Source organism: Sinocyclocheilus anshuiensis, unplaced genomic scaffold, assembly GCF_001515605.1.
Source record: "Sinocyclocheilus anshuiensis isolate Anshui unplaced genomic scaffold, SAMN03320099.WGS_v1.1 scaffold2275, whole genome shotgun sequence".
NCBI lineage: Eukaryota > Metazoa > Chordata > Actinopteri > Cypriniformes > Cyprinidae > Sinocyclocheilus > Sinocyclocheilus anshuiensis.
The window spans coordinates 333,440-355,156 of record NW_015542331.1 but is presented as its reverse complement, the minus strand read 5'-3'; the positions used below and the strand labels follow the sequence as shown (position 1 = coordinate 355,156).

General features: G+C 36.8%; 2 protein-coding genes across 2 annotated transcripts in view; one reads left to right on the top strand and one right to left on the bottom strand.

Moving 5' to 3' along the window:
• The window catches only part of LOC107691001 (GRB2-associated and regulator of MAPK protein 2-like), a 19,697-nt gene extending 2,281 nt beyond the window's left edge, over positions 1–17,416 (top strand). The window contains exons 2-6 of the mRNA XM_016489450.1: positions 3,064–3,204; positions 9,264–9,394; positions 11,711–12,823; positions 15,285–15,445; positions 15,919–17,416. Of these exons, the coding sequence (XP_016344936.1) occupies positions 3,064–3,204; positions 9,264–9,394; positions 11,711–12,823; positions 15,285–15,445; positions 15,919–16,684 (2,312 nt within the window). The 3' untranslated portion in view covers positions 16,685–17,416. The remainder of the gene's footprint in view (positions 1–3,063; positions 3,205–9,263; positions 9,395–11,710; positions 12,824–15,284; positions 15,446–15,918) is intronic.
• A 1,568-nt stretch (positions 17,417–18,984) lies between these two features.
• The window catches only part of LOC107691000 (trifunctional enzyme subunit alpha, mitochondrial-like), a 13,746-nt gene continuing 11,013 nt past the window's right edge, over positions 18,985–21,717 (bottom strand). The window contains exons 13-20 of the mRNA XM_016489449.1: positions 21,313–21,484; positions 21,129–21,215; positions 20,895–21,035; positions 20,746–20,814; positions 20,121–20,316; positions 19,772–19,886; positions 19,547–19,692; positions 18,985–19,393 (exon numbers count right to left, since the gene is read on the bottom strand). Coding sequence (XP_016344935.1) covers positions 19,248–19,393; positions 19,547–19,692; positions 19,772–19,886; positions 20,121–20,316; positions 20,746–20,814; positions 20,895–21,035; positions 21,129–21,215; positions 21,313–21,484 — 1,072 coding nt within the window. The 3' untranslated portion in view covers positions 18,985–19,247. The remainder of the gene's footprint in view (positions 19,394–19,546; positions 19,693–19,771; positions 19,887–20,120; positions 20,317–20,745; positions 20,815–20,894; positions 21,036–21,128; positions 21,216–21,312; positions 21,485–21,717) is intronic.

The window sequence follows — 21,717 nt, the reverse complement described above, 5'->3', positions numbered from 1 at the left end:
TTCATGGCACACTCGTTTTATGCGTATTTGGCGCCACCTATTGTTGTGGGTGTATTATTGACATGTCAAAGTCTAGACACCGAATATAAGACGACGCGTTTTTTCAGATGTATTTCCAAGAAAAAAACATTGTCTTATATTCGGGTCAATACAGTATATGGTATATAAAGTAGAGATGCACGATATTGGATTTTTCTCAATATCCGATATGCCGATAATTTTCAACTCATTTTGGCCGATGCCGATATATAATATATATTTTTAATTTTGGTTCGTTTTTAACAAGTACTTATTTGTTAGAATTAAATAAACAATAATAAAGTTATTTTATAATTACAGTACATTGTAGATTTGAAAATAACTATAAATAAACTATATATTAATCACTGCATTTTTTTTCCAGAAAGATGCAGTGGTAACCTTAACATTTTATTTTATGATTTAACATTTGTAAATGGTCTAAAGCAAAAGAGTTGTAAAAATTCTGAAAATCTGTTAGAGCTCAATAAATTGTTTAAAAAATATTACATATTACACATTAATGAATAGATCAGTATATATAAATTATTTAATTTAAGTGTCATGTTTGTGATTTTTTTTGTTTGTTCATGTAAGCTATAGCTTCTGACCTTTAAATCAAAACATACTCATGTTTTTATGGCATCAAATACTGCATCAGAAACACAGTCTAAATATTATTTGTGTATTTTGCTTTCATTTTATTAGAAGTAGGCCAACAGCGCCCCCTACGGAATTAAAATTCCTTACTGAGCCGGCATTAGGACCCGGGGGAGGCTGCGCTGCTGCCGCTGCACGTGCTATTACTGTTTACTCTATCACACACCCAACGCGTCATTCTGTACGTGCATTCTCAGTTTAAATGCAGCGATCCAAAACAGAGAATCCAATCACCATTCAGGCAAAACTTTGCTTCAAGAATGAGCCACACTGCTGACATGATCTAATCGCTAGCACACCCTGAGCACATGTGAGTTAATGTATTCCTCTTATCGGCAAGACATATTGGCATAATTTTTCATATATTGGTCTGATAATATCGTGCATCCCTAATATAAAGTATAAATATGGTAGAATGACAACAGATTATAATAAATGTACTCTCTTAAAAATAAAGGTTCTTTATTGGCATTGATGGTTCCATGAAGAACCTTTAACATCCATGAAACCTTAACTGTTACTCAAAAGGTTCTTTGTGGTGTCTTTAGAATATTAAAATGTTCTCACACTAAAAATGGTCCTTTTAAGAACTGTTCACTGAAAGGTTCTTTAAGGAACCCAAAATTAAGCGTTAGCGTTAGTTCTGGCAGGTCACGTGAGTCAAGCTTGCATCAGCTGATCACATCTACCTATAGGAATACGACACCTATCGCAGCATTCCTATATAAGCTCTATTCAGTACCGCCAAACCAAACTTTATGCTAAGTATCTATCATTTTGACGATAGTGGTCCTGACAGAAATGGTTCTAATATGGCATCACTGAAAAAAAAAACTCAATGCAATGTTGATTTTGAACCTTCGGATCATCTGCTTGATTAGACACTGCTGTGATGTGTTTGTGTGTAGGAGTTTCTCACTGTATCAGCACAGACAGCAGTAATTAAACACAACAGACGATCTGCAGAGAACGTGTCTGTGTGTGCTGGACTTGTTCCCTGTGTAAAGCATCAGTTTTGAGACTCGTCTCAATTAGGAATTCTTTTAATACCAGATCAATACAGTCCACCTCTCTCTCTCTCTCGCTCTCTGTCCATTCATCCATTCTTCAGCAGAAAGATCAGTCTGATGTTTGTGAGGTGTGATGCTGTTTGTGTCTGATAGCTGACCTCAGTTCTCTCCCATAAGCCGCATGTGCGGAAGTTCAAAGAACTCATTTGATGTTTGTGGTTGAGCTCTGATGTGTGTGTGAGTGAGAGAGACTGACTGTCTCTTTGGCTGTGTGTGTGTTTTAAAGTGACAAATTATGTCAGTTTCAAGGTCAGATGCATTTGTAGTTTTGGGTTTTCCAGTGGCTGATATCTAGAGAACAAGTTGTGTCTGTGTAAAAAATAATATTAAAGTCTATTCAAATGTACTTGTATAACACTTTTCACATTACACTGTTTCATTGTATAACAGAAAATCATGATGTTAATGTTTATAATATTTTAATATCTTCATGCCTTTTAGTCAAGCAGTTGAGATTAGTTTGGGATCAGTAGGATTTTAAATGCTTTTTAAAGAAGTCTCTTCTGCTCATCAAGGCTGCATTTATTTGATCAAAAATACAGAAAAACAGTAATATTTTGAAAAATATTTACAGTTTAAAATAATTGTTTTCTATTTTAATACACTTTAAAATGCAATTTAATTCTGTGATGCAAAAACTGAATTTTCAGCATCATTACTCCAGTCTTTAGTGTCACATGATCCTTCAGAAATCATACTAATATGCTGATTTATAATCATTGTTGGAAACGGTTGTGCTGCTTAATATTTTTTGGAACCTGTTATACTTTTTTCAGGATACTTTGATGAATAAAAAGTTATAAAGAACAGCATATTTTTAAAATAGAAATCTTTTCTGACAATGTAAGTCGTTACTATGATCACTTTCTATCAATTTAAAGGGGTCCTATTATGCTTTTTCACTTTTTCAACTTTAGTTAGTCTGTAATGTTACTGTTTGAGCATAAAAAGATCTGCAAAGTTACAAAGCTCAAAGTCCAATTCAAAAGGAGATATTTTATTTAACAGAAATCACTTTTCACCGTTGCAAAATCAAGACTTTGTAAAAGAGCATAATAGGACCCCTTTAACAGTATTAAAAGTGTTACTTTTTTTCAAAAAAAGAAAGGAAAAAATTTACTGACCCCAAACTTCTAAACGGTAGTGTATATTGTTACAAAATATTTCTATTTTAAATAAATGCCTTTTAACATTTAATACATCAGACAAGTATTGCCAGTGATCTCAAAAAAGCCAAGTGTCGGCCAATAAAGTGCTGAACCTGTAAATGATGAATTATCGTGCTTATCAGTTGTGTGTTTTTGTGTGTGTGCAGGTGAGAATGTGGAGGGTCTGTCGGAGGAGGATGTGATTTTACTTCACTCCTGCAGACAGTGGACCACCGTCACTGCCCACAGCCTGGAGGAGGGTCATTACGTGATTGGACCCAAAATAGACATCCCACTGCAGTATCAAGGTACCATACAGGGTTCTTATCGTTAATCGTTAAAAAAAAATCGAAATAAACATTAAAATTTAATAAACAATAAAAACGTAAACTTATTTTCAGCTAGTTGTCAAGGCAACATTTCTCATTTTCGTTTAGTTTAAGTACTAAAATTAAAAACTATTTAGACATTTAAAAATAATAAATAAATAAAAATGACAAAAAAGTTACTAAAACTCTTACTAAAACTCAAATGAAAAAGAAAATATGAAAATAAAATCTAATTCAAAATAGGGGTACTGACATTCAAGGAATAGTTTTAATTCATTAGTGGTGTTTGATGAGTCACTTTTTCTAGCGTTCTTTCTTTAGTTTTAGTTTGTTCTATGTAAATGAATGATATTGGCAATTATTTTGCAGTTGACTAGAGGTGTGTTATTACGTTTAAACATAACTTATTTACTCCTGGTGAATGATAAAATAGTAAAAAGAGTTATCTAGAGGACAGAATATTATAGAGACTTTGGGGTGGACTCTGGGAACTTTGGATGCAGCATCCTTACATCATGTTGAAAATGTTCGCACAGGCATGCTTGTACATTTTCTTCCACAACCAGTTTGTAAAAGTTCAGTTTTAAGAAAATAAGCAGTGAAACTGACCCAAACAAAACTGATTTCTCATTGAGAGCATACAAGCTATTAAAAAAACAATTAGAGCCAAGAGAAAGAGCGAGAGACAGAGCGAGGTAGATGATTGGTTGTTAACAGTATATTGATTGTTGTATTCAAGCACTCAACTTCACACATGTTCACTTAGATGTTTTCTCCATTACGCACACACACACACACACACACACACACACACACACACGGTCAGTCTCAGTTCAATTCACTGTTTTATTGCAGTGAGTGTTTTCATAGAATATGGGCAAAGCATTAAACAAATGAACGTGCCCAAGAAAATTAATGCAGAAGATTGTAAATTTCTCGTGGAGAAAAGACAAGACAAAGACTAAAGACAAAAATATCAAAGTGAAGATATATATATTTTAAATATTACTACTAGTGCTGTCAAAATTAGTGTGTTAACGCAGGCTATTAATTTTTCCAGTTTAATAGCGTTAAAAATATTTAACGCCGTTAATGCGGGAGCGGGGTTAGGGTTGGTCACCCCACTCACAACTGCTGCCCAGGGGTGGACTTACCCATTAGGCAAAGGTAGGCGACCGCCTTGGGCCCCCAAAAGCCAAGGGCCCCCTAAAATGCTTTTCATATAGGAGATGCGCATTAAGCGCTGACACGCAAACGGTTGCTGTTTACGGTGTTTATTACCACAACAACCGTCTGAATTCAACGTGCTTTTTGTGTGTCCTGCTTGAAGGAGATGAAAATATTACGCATTTGAAGCTGTAATTAAATATTGAGAAACAGTGTGTATTATATGTTTATAATTGTTTTAAATACCGCTTTCTCATTTATGAGAAGGAACCAATTAGAGGACACATACGCAGTTACTTTTTGGTTGACATAATCCTTAGGTGTGTAAATGCCTTTTCATAATTTTTTCAGTTTTATTTAAATTTGTAGTTAAAATAACTGTAAAAATAAATGTATTTTAAAGTTTAGAAGTTTAGAGTAGTTTGTATTAGAGAAGTTTGTATTTTAAAGTTTAGAATTAGACAGCCTTTTCACACAGGCTTATGCTGGTAACTCATCAGTGAACTTTCCTCGTCAATATAGGCTATATTTTTTCACACTTTTTTCATTCTATATTTCTGACGTTCCAAAAGCGCCTCCTACTGGCAGAGAATGAATGTTCATTTTCAATAATCCAGTCTGTAGTTTTTGTTCAATGCGAAAATCCACCCACATTACCCCGTTTTAAATTAATATAATAATTTATACTTCTGACTCACCTCTGGTTTAAACGCTCAATTGTGAGGTTTATCATTTTATAATTTATTTTGTTTGTGTGAAAACCTGTATCTCAACTGTAAATCAGTTGCTATTTCGTGGTCTACAACATGAAAGAAATCCATTATAACACATGTACATGAAAAATGTAGAAACATTGGACACAACTATGGGGCACCATTGTGCAGCAGCAAGCATCACAACAAAAAAGGAACCTCAAGGTTGATCTAGGAAAATGTGTGCAAATGTATAGGGCCCCATTCCTATATTTTGCCTGGGGCCCCCAATTCACTAAATCCGCCCCTGCTGCTGCCTCTGTCTCTTTTTTCTTGACAAGAATCGGGTTTATTTAAACGCAGAACATCTTTACGAGCACATCAAACAAGAGACTTTTCAGATGTGTGCTCCACTTCACCTCAGCACCAGGCGCGAGTCAAACAAGCACGGAAACGGTACAGGTGACGAGGAGCTTCAGTAGAACATCAGTGAACCTGAGGTCAGATGAGATGTTGTCAGGCCTGTCCTGTCAGCCTTTATACTGTGCTCATAGCGTGCACTCTTCAATTGCACGCACAAATACGGCGCCGCACACTGTAGCATGTATCATTTCATATTAAAGCGCAAATGAAACTATACGAGCATGTGTTAGATCCGCATCACTTTAAGCAGCGGCAGCTCTTAAAGTAATAGTAGCCAAGTAACCTAATAACCCAGCCGCTGTGATGTCTGTTAATCAAAGAACAAAAGAAAAAAAGAGGAAATCAATAACTCGTGTAGCTTTAAGGATTCATCAATATTTAATTTAGAATTTAGTGCTTGACAACTTTTTTCAATTTCTGTATATTTCCTACTTGCTGAAGGGCACAGGTAAATATGACATTTATTATAATGGGTTTATGTGAAGATTGTTTTAAGTTTATTTAAATAATGGGAAAAATCTAATATATATATATCAGATTATTTAATACACTTTATTTTAAGGTGTTCTTCTTGTTACAGTGTAATTATACATTATTTAAGTAGGAGCTTCAGTAGAACATCAGTGAACCTGAGGTCAGATGAGATGTTGTCAGGCCTGTCCTGTCAGCCTTTATACTGTGCTCATAGCGTGCACTCTTCAATTGCACGCACAAATACGGCGCCGCACACTGTAGCATGTATCATTTCATATTAAAGCGCAAATGAAACTATACGAGCATGTGTTAGATCCGCATCACTTTAAGCAGCGGCAGCTCTTAAAGTAATAGTAGCCAAGTAACCTAATAACCCAGCCGCTGTGATGTCTGTTAATCAAAGAACAAAAGAAAAAAAGAGGAAATCAATAACTCGTGTAGCTTTAAGGATTCATCAATATTTAATTTAGAATTTAGTGCTTGACAACTTTTTTCAATTTCTGTATATTTCCTACTTGCTGAAGGGCACAGGTAAATATGACATTTATTATAATGGGTTTATGTGAAGATTGTTTTAAGTTTATTTAAATTAGAAGTTGTAATTTTTTTAAATGTTAAAATGTATAGCTCTCAATTATACTGTAATGTTGAATGGCTATAGTAAATGGTTAAATATTAGGGAAAAAAATCATAGAGACATCAGTAGAATTGGTATCAGTGATACTTGCCTTCAGTCATAAAAAAGATGCCATTAAACTTTTTGTCTTTATGTTGTTTCTACATTAATTTGAAGATTGAATGTGAAATTATTGCAATACAAAAGTATATTTAAAAACTTTAATGTTAGGTGGGATTAATCACGATGAATTTCAGAAAAAATATGCAGTTAATGTTTTATTAACCGATTTACAACACTAATTACTATGTTTATACAAAAAGTTTTTCATATAGGCCTAATGTGTATTATATATACCAATGATTTAAGTACTGATTCGCATTAAAGGTGCAGTAGGAGATCTTAGAAAATGCTAACTTTAGCCTGATAGCACTGAAAGCAACGTCCCACCCTCCCTGCTATCGCCGTCCAAAGCCACGCCCCCTGTACGCATATACGCTCACAGACCAGAATACCAGAGACAACAATACTACAAAAGGCTACATCAGCGGTTCCCAATTCCAGCCCATGTTCCAAAGTGAAGTAAACTTCAACGGCTCAGGGAGTAGGGAGCATTGAACACTGTGTAGGGATCATATCAATAGGAACACAGTTCATGCACGTAGCTCTCTTCTAACGAGCTGGTTGGGTTACTTGCATGTAATTATGCGTAATTTATTGTTATTATAATAGTAAGTACATGTAATGTGTAACAAGGACATCTTAAAATAAAGTGTTACCATGAATTTTAATCAATCTGATTATTTTGATTAGAACACACAACTTCTTATGAATGGCTGTCAATAGAGAACGATGCTTTTAGCTCAAAGAATGGTGTCATTTGGTTTGCGCTTTCATTCATAAAGTCTGACTCATCATTACCTCATCCTGACGTCATTCCCATGGGAGGCATGGAGGAGCCCGTTTTTCTGAGCTTCCGGAATCGCAGACATTACTGCGCTGGACTTCCTCTCATGGGACGGCCGTTACCTAATATACCCACCACCCGCACCATTAGGTCAGGTGACCAATGAGATCATCTGCTGGGGTTTCCGGAGGCAGTAAGATGCTGAGAGGGATGGATGAGGTCATTTGTGTCTCCGCAGCCGGGTCTAACGTCTCACAGATAGACAGATAGAGTGCTAATAAGGAAGATGGAATTACAGAAGAATGATTTTTAGGCAGCTGAGAGATGCAGAAGATGAGACCATGTTGATATTTTAGATTTGCTCGGGATTTTAATGTGGAAGAAGGTTGTTATTGATGACTCTTAAAATAGAAGATCTGCATAATATAAACACATTATATTTGTGTGTGTGTTTCTGACTGAGCTAGGGTTCTCAGAATAATAAACTTTCATTTTCTCCATAGAGAAATTAATTTTTTATGATAACCTATAACAATAATAAACATATTGTGTTTACACTCTATGGAAAAATGGAGCAGAAATACTTTGAGAACCAAAGCAGCTGAAAGAGTTGCTGATCACTGATCAGTTTTGTGCTCTTATGCAAAAACAACATTTGTGCATGTGTGTTTCTGTCTTTCTGAAACACTAAAAGTTCTTGATTCAATTGTAAAAATACTGTGTTTTAGGTATTGGGTTAGGGTTAGACTAATACTGTAGGTTTAGAATTGCTTGACCAATTAGAATTCACTACTATGAGGCTAGACTGATGTGAGTGGTTGCCAGGGTGTTGCTAAGGCGTTTAAGGTGTTCCTATTCAGTTGCTATGGTGTTGCTATGCAGGTACTAGAGTGTTTTGAGTATTTTATTTGTGTGTTGCCATACAGTTGCTATGGTGTTGCTATGCAGTTAGTAGAGTGTTTTGAGTATTTTATTTGTGTTGCTATACAGTTGCCAATGTGTTTTGATTGTGTTTATTGAGTTGCTGTGTGGTTTCTAGGGTGTTGCTAGATACTTAGGTCTACAATCATAACATAAGGCAATAATAGGATTTAATAGGATTAATTTTTTTCTCTTAATTTTGAGTTTTTGTCATAGTCTGTCAGTATGATCACTTAATACAGTAAAAGCACACCTCTTTCACACATTTTAGGAATCATGTTTGTAGCACAAACGCTGTAGTTTAATACACAGGAAGTCTTTGGAAAGTCTGTTTAGATTGTTTGGTAAATGTGTGCCAATGAAATGTGATTGATGTGTTTAAATTCATGCTTGCTGTGATTGGCTGAAGATACTTCAACTGATATTTACAATGAAGAGAATTTGTACGATTGCACCAACAAAAATGAAACTCCAGAAGAGAAAGAAACCTGTTCAGCTCTGAGGGTCGTATAGAACTGCAGAAAGAAAGAAAGAAAAGCTGTTGCCAGGAGACAGAAAGACAAAGAGAGATACGTTCTCTCACGCTTTATCTGTGTGTGTGAAAATTACCTATAAGATCACACACTTGCGCTTAAAATGAGGACATACCATAGAGTTCTGCTGGTTTTTATACAAGGCTAATTATAATCTCTACAGACTAAACTTTAAACCCTAAAAAAAAACATTTTGCATTTTTAAATACCTTTCAGGGTGTCACTAATGGGCACTTTTAGCTCATTTCTGGGGAAATTTCACTTTCTTTGTTTCTTTCTTTCACTCTGTTTTCCTCTGTCCTCAGGGAAGTTTAAGTTATTGGATCAGGATCGGGATGTTCGTGAGCCGGTTCAGTACTTTGGAAGCGTGGAGGAAATCGCAGGAAACTTTCCTGATCGCGTGTTCGTCATGGAGCCCATCACATTTAGCGTTAAGGTAACAACAGCATCAAAACTTCTCACGTGAATCTACCAGTAGTATTATCTAAAACTAACTAAAACTATTAAAACACATGTTAACTGAAATAAACATGAACTGAAATTAAATGAAATACTGTATAAAAAACATAAACTTATTTCAGTTCGTTGCCAAATCAATATTTCTCATTTTCGCTTAGTTGAAGTACTAAAATTGCAAAAACTAAAACTGAAATAAAAATGAATGAAAACAAAATCGACATTTAAAAAGTATTACGAACTGCAAACTAAAACTTACGTTAAAATAAAAACAGAAAAATAAAAACTAATTCAAAATATGAATAAAGTATTAAAATTTTAATATGACTAGCTTTACAAGGGTGTAGTACAATCGCCAACAAATAGTAATTTATTATGACAAAATACTTTGTCACTGTATTATGCACACAGCTTTAAAATAGATTTTTCATTGTAAAGTCTAATTCATTGCATGATTCAGATTGTTTCAACAGTTTCACGCAAATGAATCAGTTCAAAAGAAATGATTTACTGATTCAATTAAAACCCCTAAATGAGTTAGGATTTGAGTGTAAGTGATAAATTACTCTGGTAGTTACATATTTAAATTATTATTGTCCCCTTAATTGACCCTTCGCAAAGACATACCTTCCTTAGTTACTGTTGCTATGTCTGACAAGCCATGGTGCACTCACCATAGTGAAAAATACATGGCGGAGCAAAGAGGAAACTGATAACATGTCGACAGACAAGACAGAGCAGGTTACTTTTGGTATTAAACAAAGTCTCAGATTTCAAATTTATTCCTTTTTTTTTTTTTTTTAAGAAATTCAAACAATAAATACTGTTTTGTGCCTCTTTAATGTGTAGTGACAGATCACTGTAGTGCCTCAGTTCAAGGGGCACATAAATCAATCATCTATTCATATTTACTTAAACGGTTACTCCACCCCAAAAATGAAAATTTTGTCATTAATCAATTACCCCCATGTCATTCCAAACCCGATGAAAACCGGGAGGCTTGTGACTGTCCTATTGACTGCCAAGTAAATAACACTGTCAAGGCCAAGAAAAGTATGAAAGACATCGTCAAAATAGTCCATCTGCCATCAGTGGCTCAATTTGAATTTTATGAAGCTACGAGAATACTTTTTGTATGCAAAGAAAATAAAAATAACGCCTTTATTCAACAATCCGTCTCCTCCGCGTCACCGTAGTGCCATTTTGGAGAGTATCCACTGAACGCAAACTGTGTATGCTATGCTGTTCTGTGTCAGCCGCACCACATGGATATGTTTTCTACATTTATTTACGCTTTGATTTGAACGAAAACAGCGTATCCGTGTGGTGCGCCAGGGATCCTCAATGCAGTTTGCGTTCAGTGGATACTCTCCAAAATGGCGCTACGGAGGTGCTATGGAGGAGACGAATTGTTGAATAAAGTCTTTTATTTATTTTCTTTGAATACAAAACATTGTGTTCCGAAGACGAACAAAGCTTTTACGGGTTTGGAACGACATGGGGGTAAGTGATTAATGACAAAATTTTCATTTTGGGGTGGAGTAACCCTTTAAAGCACGAAATAAACATGAATGATCATTAGGTATATTGTTTCAACTGCAGAAGGACGTCAATACACACCATTTTTCAAGTTCAATTCCACCGAAGTTAATCTACTCTCCTGTCTGGTTTGTTTGTTTGTTGGACAAAAATGGCTTTATGATTGGTCAGATCTCCTGTCAATCAAACTCCCTGGCAATCCTTGGCAATTCAATTGGTAATTTAATAGGCAATTCAATTTAGTTAGCAGATTTTCATAATTGATTCTAGTGTAAAGGCTGTTCACACCAAAGACAATAACTGTAATGATATATATGCGAATAATTATTATTGTTATTATATATTGTTGTAATCACTTTCAGAATGATTTTTTCCCAGCTGATGAATGATAAAAACATAGACAGCCAATCAAAATCCATCCTGCTTTAACAAGCTTGAGCATTTATAGCGGTAGTTGACAAAGCTGCAGCGTGCACTTATAATAATCAGAATGTTATCATCTGTTGATGTGGACGCTAATATAGTTATCGTTGTAGTTATCTTTATAGTTATAGTTCTTGGTGTGAACGGACCTTGACTAACTAATTTTAGGTGTGAATATAGTTTAACTGCTGTAAGAGAAGCAGTTAAACTTTTAAACAAAGAGAGTAGATTGTAGATTGCGTAAGAAGTTTCGGCCTGGTCTGTAACCTTATGACATCAGTAATGTGTTTTTCATTAAATGCTAAAACATCTGTCTCTCTCCTTCTCGCTGTAGGTGGTTTCTGGGGAGTTTACAGAGGACAGTGAGTTGTATAATTTCTCTCTGCAGGCGGGAGATGAATTAACCCTCATGGGCCAGGCAGAACTGCTCTGCGTCCAATCGACTCGCGAGAAATCCCGCCTGACTGCGCTGCTACGGCGACTGGGCAAAGCAGGCGGAGCTCTGGGACGTCCCACCCGCACGAAGATGCCTTGTTTGATATGCATGAACCATCGGACCAATGAGAGCATCAGTCTGCCGTTCCAGTGCCGCGGGCAGTTCTGCACGCGTTCGCCGCAGGAGCTGCAGATGCAGGGAGGTGAACACACCGTGCGCAGCATCATCGAGCGCGTGCGTTTGCCCGTGAACGTGTCCGTGCCGTCGCGACCTCCTCGCAACCCGTACGACCTGCACGCGATCCGCGAGGGCCATCGATATAAACTCCTCAGCATCATCAGCAAAACTGTCGTTCTCTGCTGCATACTTCGCAAAAAGGAAGTCACGCCGTCTCACTTCCTGTTATTAACGGACATGCCGCGCTTCACTCTGCCGGAGGGTTTATTGCGTGCAGACGCTTCCTACCAGCAGGTGGTGCTACAGTGTGCTCTGCGTTGCCAGGAAAGCTTCGATCCGGACAATTACTCGCGCGCTGTTCGTGAGGTAAAGACGGATTTCTCCGAGGAATGTCTTAGTCCGCGGCGGATTCAGGTGTGCGTTCAGGGCTACGGGCACGACGAGCTCGGGACGTCCCTGCAGAGACTGTCTCTGTGCGTGTATGGAGGCGGAGCCGTCACACACACTACCTCACACGGCTGCAGAGACTCGCTGGTCGACTCGCACACGCTGCCCTCTAGTGACGGAGAGGAGCGAGAATACGTCATGCCCGATTGGTCGACAGAGACGCAGGAAATTCCGTACGAGGAGCTCTGGACCAATCAGAGTTCTGGAAGTTTCGGGGTGACGTCTGAGAGCGCAGTGAAGGCGGAGCATAACCTCATATCCTTCCACTCCACTACCACGTCATTGGATGGAACGGTGGGCTCCACCCACGTCGCCATGGTGCAGATGGAAGCAGGAAGAGTGTCGAGAGTATCGACTCCACCTCCTGTCCCACCCAAATCTGAAGCTGTAAGCAGCCATTTTACGCAGATTGTCCATTAAAATGTAAAGTTTTTGCCTCATATTGTTTTTTTTATTCAACGTAAAAAAAAATATTTAAAACATACCCAGGCCAAATTTTACCCGCAACATTTATTATATTGTATTTTGCATGAAGAAAGTGAATCCTGTTTTTAGGTCTATTACTTTTTGTGTATTATGATATTATTTTCATGACAATAAGCATGTTTCCCCCCAAACTTCTTGTTATTTTTATGTTTGAATTATTATTTTACATTTTTGCAATTCTCGTTATTTTCAGTGGTGATTCTCAATAACTAAACAACAATTAAATAATAACAATGATTAAATAAAAATAATAATTGCTGTGTTGGGCTGGTCGAGATAAACAATATCAATAATCAATATTTGTGTCAGACTTTTGGAGGAAAAGAAAATGTCAAATGGTTTACTTCAACACATTAAACTGCAGTAGAAAAAAACATATATAAATATATATCAGTCTTTTGGAGTGAGATTTTTATTATGATAATATTGACTTGAGGGGTATATATTGATAATATATATATATATATATATATTGATAATATTGACTTGAGGGGAATATATATATATATATATATATATATAATTTGTTTCTTACTGTTGATTTGGGGGTGAAATATTCTGGACGTGTTCTTGACCAGTTTCGTGAGATTCACTCTTTTAGACAGCTTTCTAGCATTATTGTGCTTTTGACCCTGAGCTCAGCTGTACTGTAGTTCAGTGAACCTCTTTATTCTGATGAGATTCACTTGTCTTCCTCAGTTCTTTTGCCACGATCCCACACGCAAACACACACACATTCATATGTGCTTCATGGCCCATACAGTATCACGCAGCCCTGCTGCCCTAGACTAAAGACTAAATTATTGATACTGTTGCTTTTAAAGGCTGAATAATGAGCATACGTTTACTGGAACAGAGCATACACACAGCACACACACTCACAGAAACATAATCACACATCATCTCAGCCAGTGTCTTTTCAGGTGTATTGAGTCATTCATTGTGTGCTTAATAATGTACACTGCAAAAACACAGTGACAGTGTTTCAGACATTACAGGTATAAGGTACAAGTGTATCGTTAACTGATATAATATTAAAATAAGGAGATACCTGAATGTTTTATACTAACAATACAGGTGGTAAAACAGTTTTTAGTGTAGCAACCTTTTCTGTTAAAATTACTGACATGTTTTAGTGTAAAACACCATACAAACAGAGAAACAACATCTCGTCTCATCAGGATGTAGAGCTGGAATTAAAGTCTTTTTGACACTGTTGACTGGAATTACAGCCTTTCTCTTTTACCCTCTTCTCTCGCTCCCACACACAGAGGGTTTAGGCCTAGCCTGTAATTTAGCTTCCCAAACACACACACACACACACACACACACACACACACAGTCCCTGGTGTATTTGTGGAGGAAGTGAACTGTATCCCAGAATCCCAGAGTTGTTCCTCCCAGAAGAGGATGTTTAGACAGCGATAACTGATATTAAAGGAGTTTATTATCGTGATGATCATTGAGACAGTATTTCCATATTAACCATAATTAGGAAATAACCACTCGTAAATACTGGTTTACTGCAGAATATGTCTGAACCTCTATTTAAAGATTCATAAAAAGAGTTTCAGTTGGTGACTTCTTTAGATCTTTTTTTTTTTTTTTTAGATCTTCTTTAGATATTGTTCTGTGTACTGTTTAGTTATTAAAAAAAGCACATATATTGATCTTTGAATAAAGGTTTTGTGTGTATTAGATTTAAATAAACATTTAAATATTAGAATATAGTTAAAATGATTCAATTCATTAACACAGTTTCCATAAAACTGACAATTTACTGACTTGTAACTACATTTTTTGTCTCTTCGGTGATTTACACATCTGCCACAATAACGGATTTTAATTATCTTCACATCTTTTGTTATATGCCATTATTTGTGATTAATTTGATTAATTAATCAGCAGCATATCATGTAATTATTTCAACTGATAGCCCAAGATAAATGGATACTTGATATTAGATCTGTTTTATTAATCTTAATGGGAATTTTATAGTATTGTTAATTTAAGATTTTTGCCTCCGTTTAAACTTTTTCACGAGACTCAAACTACCAGTGTTCTGTATTTAGTTTTCAATATGTAATGCTTAATAATGATTGTTCTGTATTAAGTGTTCCATTTATTCCATATTTTGTCTTTAATATTCATTATTCAATATTCTGTATTAATTATTCGATTTTCTGTGTTCAGAATTAATGACACGAGAAATGGTGTTTAACATTCTCCTGGACAGAAAGTGACATTTACTTAAAAACCAGGTCTTGAGTTGTGAGGGAGACGATAGCAAGACAGTGTCATTTAGATGTCACTTACATTGTAACCTAGTAACTGTTCTTTTGCATTTCTTCTCTCTGTCTAGGTGAAAGAGGAGTGTCGTTTCTTAAACGCTCCACCTGTTCCGCCCCGCTGTGCTAAAGGCCCCGCCCCCAGCCCTCCAGCCCCCACCCGCTTTCCTAAAACTCCGCCCACACAAACACTCAACCCAAACCTCTCATTTTATTCCTCTGGACTGCAAGAAAGGTAAAATTACTATTGGAGGGATTTAAATAGAGCCGTTTTAAGTACTTATCGGTTGGAAATAAGTAGGAACGGGAATCAAGAGTAAGTTAATTAATCCATTAATCATTTTTTTAGTGCTTTTGAGGAAATATTCCCCCTGGGAAGCACTATAACAAAAAATACGAAACAAAATACCTAACGAACAAAAAATTAATATTTTTGTATTCATTTATTATGAAAAGTTGCAAAAAGGCCCAAACACTATAAAGGTCAAAAAAGACAACAAAAAAGCAAATGCGAGATATAAACCACAGCTCAACATGACCTTCTTCGACACGCTAGACACTCGTATTTGCTTTTTTAATGTACATTTTTACCTTTCAAGAATGCGTTTTTATAACTTTTCGGCTGTTTTGATTATTGTGGCTGTATCTTTTTTTTTTTTTAGTTTTTGGTGATTTCTTCATTATAACACAACTCTCTCTCTCCATCAGTTCTGCTCCTCGTAGTGGCAGCAACTCTCCATCACCAGACTCTTATTCTCTGTATTGTTACCCCTGCACTTGGGCCGACTGTGTGACCTCTGACCCCAGCATGAGCCCTGATCCCGCCCAGCCCGCGCAGGCCTGTTGGTCCCACCCACGAGGAGGCGGGGCCTACACCTCCAACATCCTCAATACACCTCTGCTCAGTACAGACTCCGCCCAAAAGAACTACTCCACCTGCCCTAGACCGCGGCCAGTGGCACAAAACCGCTTCGCACCGTTTGGCGCCCTAAACCCCTTTGCCAATCCGGGACACGCCCACGCCTCCTCCGATTGGCTCACCACTGCTAGGAACTCTTCCACTCTGATACCCGACCTCATTAGCTCCACCCCCAAGGAGCCTCAAGCCAATCAGGGAGGTTCAGAAGGCGGCCCTGAGACTCCGCCCAGACCAGTCAAGAGTTTAGAGGAGGACACGGTCATCGCAGATCCCGCCTCCGGATCGGTCGCCGTGGTGAAGGGGGCAGAGGGCGGAGCCGGGTCATCTTGGCGACCCCCAGCAGAGCTGTGCTGGCTCTCTGTGGAGGAGGTTTCGTCCAGTCTGCGGTTCATCGGCCTTTCGGACGACGTGATTGGTCTGTTCAGCCGAGAGAGGATCGACGGCTCTATTTTCACTCAGTTGACGGAGGAAATCTTGTCGGAGGACTTTAAACTCACCAAACTACAGGTCAAAAAAATCATGCAGTTCATCAAGGGATGGAGACCCAAGATATGAGGGCAGCATCCTCGTGAATTGAAGGAATGTTTTTGTTTGAGAGACACACAAGATACTCCAGCCACAATGAGTGCTTCTGCTCGGACTTTTTCAGATGTTTTATAAGTGTGTGTGTGTGTGTCTGAAATACACCTCTCTAATCGAAGGACTGACAGATCGTGACTAATATATTATGGAGCACTATTTGATGTTTTTGTTATGAATATTTTTATTTCTGGGGTGGGATGGTTTTGTGTGCCTTCAGTAGACAGTCAGAACTTATGGTGTGGCTGTTCAGTTTACTGACTGTGTTTTGACCTCTTTTGTCTGTTTTCTGGTAACCTGACATGTTTGTCAGTTGGACTTGGGACTTGGATGAATCTCATGAAACAGGTCATATTTTACCACAAAATCAAAAACTAAAAATGAACGAATGAATGAATGAATCATCAAATTTAGCTTAAAGACAATTCTCATTTTAAAGTAATTGAGACCAGTAATTACATTAAGATCATCATTATTATTATTATTATTTTGGATTGTGTCATTATTTTCTTGATATTTAAGCACATTTAAGCCCTAAACATAGTTAATGTTTGAATGTAATACTTATTCTCATTACTGTAATGTATTTTCTCTTAAAACAGGATCTAAAGAGGATTATTGAGAATAATCGGAATAAACAAAAACAAAAAATCTCGAGTAAAAGTAAAACTTCTGAAAACATTGTTTCAAGAATTTGGCAAAATGTTCATGAAAAAATCCTGAGGGAAAAATATAAATAAATATATTTTCCTTGACATGTTGGATGAGATTCACTCACGTAGACCACAATTTTCTTCTTTCCTGCTGCTCTCATATGGAGCTCATGTCACAGGATGTGAGACTTTTTAGGGACTTAAAAAAAAGGGTTTAGTTTGTGATGTACACGCTAATAGGAGCAGCAAGAGTTTACAGTCTAAAGAACACGCTGTAATTAGGTGACAGTAATTAAGAGTTTACTAACTACTACAGCCCACGCTGATGGAGGATGTGTGTGAGGTGAGTCAGAGCTGCTGAAATGAGGTTTTAGCCTTATCTCACTGTTTAAAAAAATATTTTATCAGCATTACAGGAACGTTTCTGGAATGCTTATTTAACAGCTTCCCCCTCTGTAGGTGCATTTGTACTTATAATATTAAATACTTAAATAATATTTAACAATGGTAGTGTGTTTCATCTGTACTGTAATTTCACCATGTATGATTTAATCCTAATGGATCAACTACAGAAAAGAATAAATCAATAGTGCTCAACTGAACGAAGTGTTTTTTTTATTTTTTAGGTAGGCCTAATTAATTTCTGGAATACTAGATTTTGCTTATTGCATACTCCATTTAAAAATATTTGTTCGTTATTGTTTGGGACTATTTTCGTTGGTGAAACAGATAAAAAAAAGACAATATTGTGTCTAAAATTTAGGTCACTTAAAATTAACTTCATATTGTTGAACGGTTGTATAAAATCAATATCAAATTTGCAGTCTTGCTGATATTTGGAAGAACAGCACTCTTGACCATATAAGATTGATTAAATATATATTTTAAATAGAAAAAAAAATATTTTGTGTGGATATTTATATTCATTTTAGTAGCATTTTTGTTCAACCATTGGCTAGCCATATTTGTATTTCCCAGTCGAACAGTCAGGATAAAAAAAGCTAACAAAGATAAAATATAAATATTTTGACTAATATGCCCACATAATTTTATCCATACCTTAGTGAGCGGTGTGCATTTGTTTCGTCGGTGCGGAGAGAAAACGGTTTTAGTGATGTCAGAAACAATCGAAGTTCTTCTTCAATTTGAAGTTTTAAATTTTGAACGGTACTTGTTCTTGCTAACGCATATTGGCGGGCATGACAAATAGCCGTGAATTTGTTTGAATACTGTTTTAAACAGAATTACGGAGGCCCTAAAGGGACAGGATGATAGAAAAAAATGAGATGAAGGAACAATTATACTTTAATGCTACCTCGTTTGCTCACAGAAGCATTAAAATAAATATTGAGAATTAAATATATAGTGAGAATTAAATCCTTTGAGATAATTCTCAGGCAAGGGGTTACAAGTTATTATAGCAGAACCATATGCAAACAAACAAACTGCTATACAAAAATTAGATCAAATAATAACTGTGCAAAAGTCTGTCTCAGCTCAACCTGGACATAATCAGAGGCACGTTGGTTAGAACAAAAATGTAGCTGTACCATTCAGAAATGTTTCTACAGGGAAGTGATGTTATGAATAATGCCAATAAATATGCTACCGTTAAATTCTTAAAAAAAAAAAAAAAAGTTTATCATGTTGTTGAGAGAGAGCAAACCTCATCTTTACAGGGATTTTACATAGATACCCTTTCTTTAATCACATAAATAAACTGACAAATTATGTACAGGCCAAGTTAGAAAAGATCTGCTTTGTAACCCACAAATGATAAAACACAAAATTGAGGATTTGTAAATAATGCACTACTTTAAGTGAGTTAATGTGACATTTTATAAGATCCCAAACGTTGAGGTCAAAATTATAACAGTGGCAAATTTTTACTTATGGAACCTCTTGCTGGAGTCTTTGGCGTGGTCAAGGAGCAGTTGGCAGGGAGTGAACTGATTACCATAAGCCTCTTCAAAGCGCTTCATTTTCTGGACAAATTTGTCAGCTCCGTATGAATCAACAAAACAGAATGGGCCTGAAATGTGGGAAAAAAGTGGGTTGTGAAAGTTTACTTTGAAAATCCTTAATTATCCCCAAGCACAATGTGGTGTGCCTCAGGGTTAAGTGCTAGGCCCGCATCAGTTAAGATAAATCACTTTAATTACAAGGTGTGTAATGTGTTTGTTACCTCCCAAGCATGGCGGGAAGCCAAGTCCAAACACGGCTCCGATGTCTCCCTGCACTGGGTCGGGCAAAATGCCTTCCTGTAGACACAGTACTGCCTCATTTACGAATCGGGACACAAGTCTGTACTGAATGTCCTCATCGGCAGAGCTAAAGAGACAAACAGGAGAAATATGAAGGGCTTCTTCTGAGGCTTTAAGATGCTAGTAAATCATGAAAACAAACTTACACAGCAGGGGGTGCTGTTAGCTTAAAGCTCTTGAGAATATCTTCAGCTCCCGAGTTCACCTTCTTTTCTTTCGACTTTGCTCCGTACACGTAACAACCCTTTCCAGACTTGCGTCCTGAAGTGCATATACATTTGCAATAACAATCTGACTACTGAATTCAAATATGACAAGAATATCTCTGCCTTTATAGTGATGATACAGTTTCAGAAATTTAAGGCATTTTTCCCTGAAAAGTCAAATGCACATTTATGTTTGGGTGAACTATCCCTTTAACTTGCCATCAAATGTTCTGTAAGACCGAACTGACAATTTATGAACACAAAGCTGTATGTGGTTTAACAGATGCACCTTTGAACCCTTTTTGGACCATCATCTTCAAGACCTCAACATTTCCTCCTCCGAATCGTGTTCCAAAAGCCTTGCCAAGATCTTCTGCAACATGAGCCGCCACATCAATACCGACCTCGTCAGCAAGTGTCGCCGCACCGACAGGAAACCCGAATCCTGTTGTCAGGGAATCCAGTTTCTTGGGCCCAACTCCTTCCTTTAGCCAAAGTGATGAGACAGGAAGATTAGAGTTGGCTCATATAATAAAAATAGTTTTGAACAAGCAGTCCAAGTTGAAATAAATTGTACCTTTTATAATGTTAAAAACAATTTCTGTATCATATAAATGCTGTTCTTTGTTCTTTTGTTCTTTTCTATTGCTCAAAGAACATTGATGATGATGATAATAATAAGAAAAAATTATTTAAGCAGCAAATCAGCATATTAGAATGTTTTCTCAAAGTTTATGTTACGAGACAGAAAAAAAAATAGATTTGGCTCATATAATAGAAACAAACAGTCCAAGTTGTCTGGTTCTTCACAAATACACATTTTAACCATAAACAAGCATTCAATCTTTAAGTGGAACAAATAAAGATTGTTTTTCCCTGCATAAGCCTGCATAAGCACAAATGTAGGAATTTACCTGCAGCACTCGAACGGCCTCGGCTAACATAGGCCCTAGACAACGAGTGGTGTAAAACCCTGGACCATCCTGATGAAATATACATACAATATAATCACTTGCTGTTGCACAGAAAAATCTGAAAATATAAAAGCAGAACTTGTTCGTACCCCCACGACTATGATGACCTTTCCTTGTTTAAGCCCAACAGCCACGGCAGATGCTGTTGTGTCTTTGGAGGTTTTATTGGTAGTGATGATTTCCAGCAGTTGCATTTTATCCACCGGAGAGAAATAGTGCATCCCTATCAGCTACATAACACACACATAGTTCAGCATAAAGACTTTCACAATCAATCACTAGTACTGACTAATAACAATCAAACCCATTTAAAACACACGCACCTTTTCAGGTCTCTTACTGGCTGCTGCGATGTCTTTGATCGGCAGAGCGGATGTGTTGGTTGCAAAGATACAGTGAGGAGGAATCACCTGCACACAGGACAGGTATGAACAGTAGTGTTTATATATTGGGAGGGCTGTACTGTATATCGCACTAAGCAAAAACACACACATAACTTGAACTTACAGCCTCAACCTCCTTCACCACTTTATGTTTGATTGACAGGTCTTCAAACACGGCTTCAATGACCATGTCAGCGTTCTCAAAGCCACGGTAATCCAGCTGTCCTGACAGCAACGACATAATCCTATCTCTCTCGAATGTCGTCAGACTCTTCTTTTTTGTTTTGTCATTAAGGCTGAGAAAAAAGTATATTTATTAGGCTTTAACATAAGTTGAAATCACCATATAAAAAAAACCCATAAAATTTTTACCCAAAAATCCAACTTTTTTCTCCTGGTTGAATTTAAATGAAATAAAAGATTTTACAATAAATAAATAAATTAACTTAGAAAAAATAAACATATTTAGCCTTTTTCCAGATTGAATTTAAATAGTTAAAAAAACAACTACACTTAAATTAAATACAAT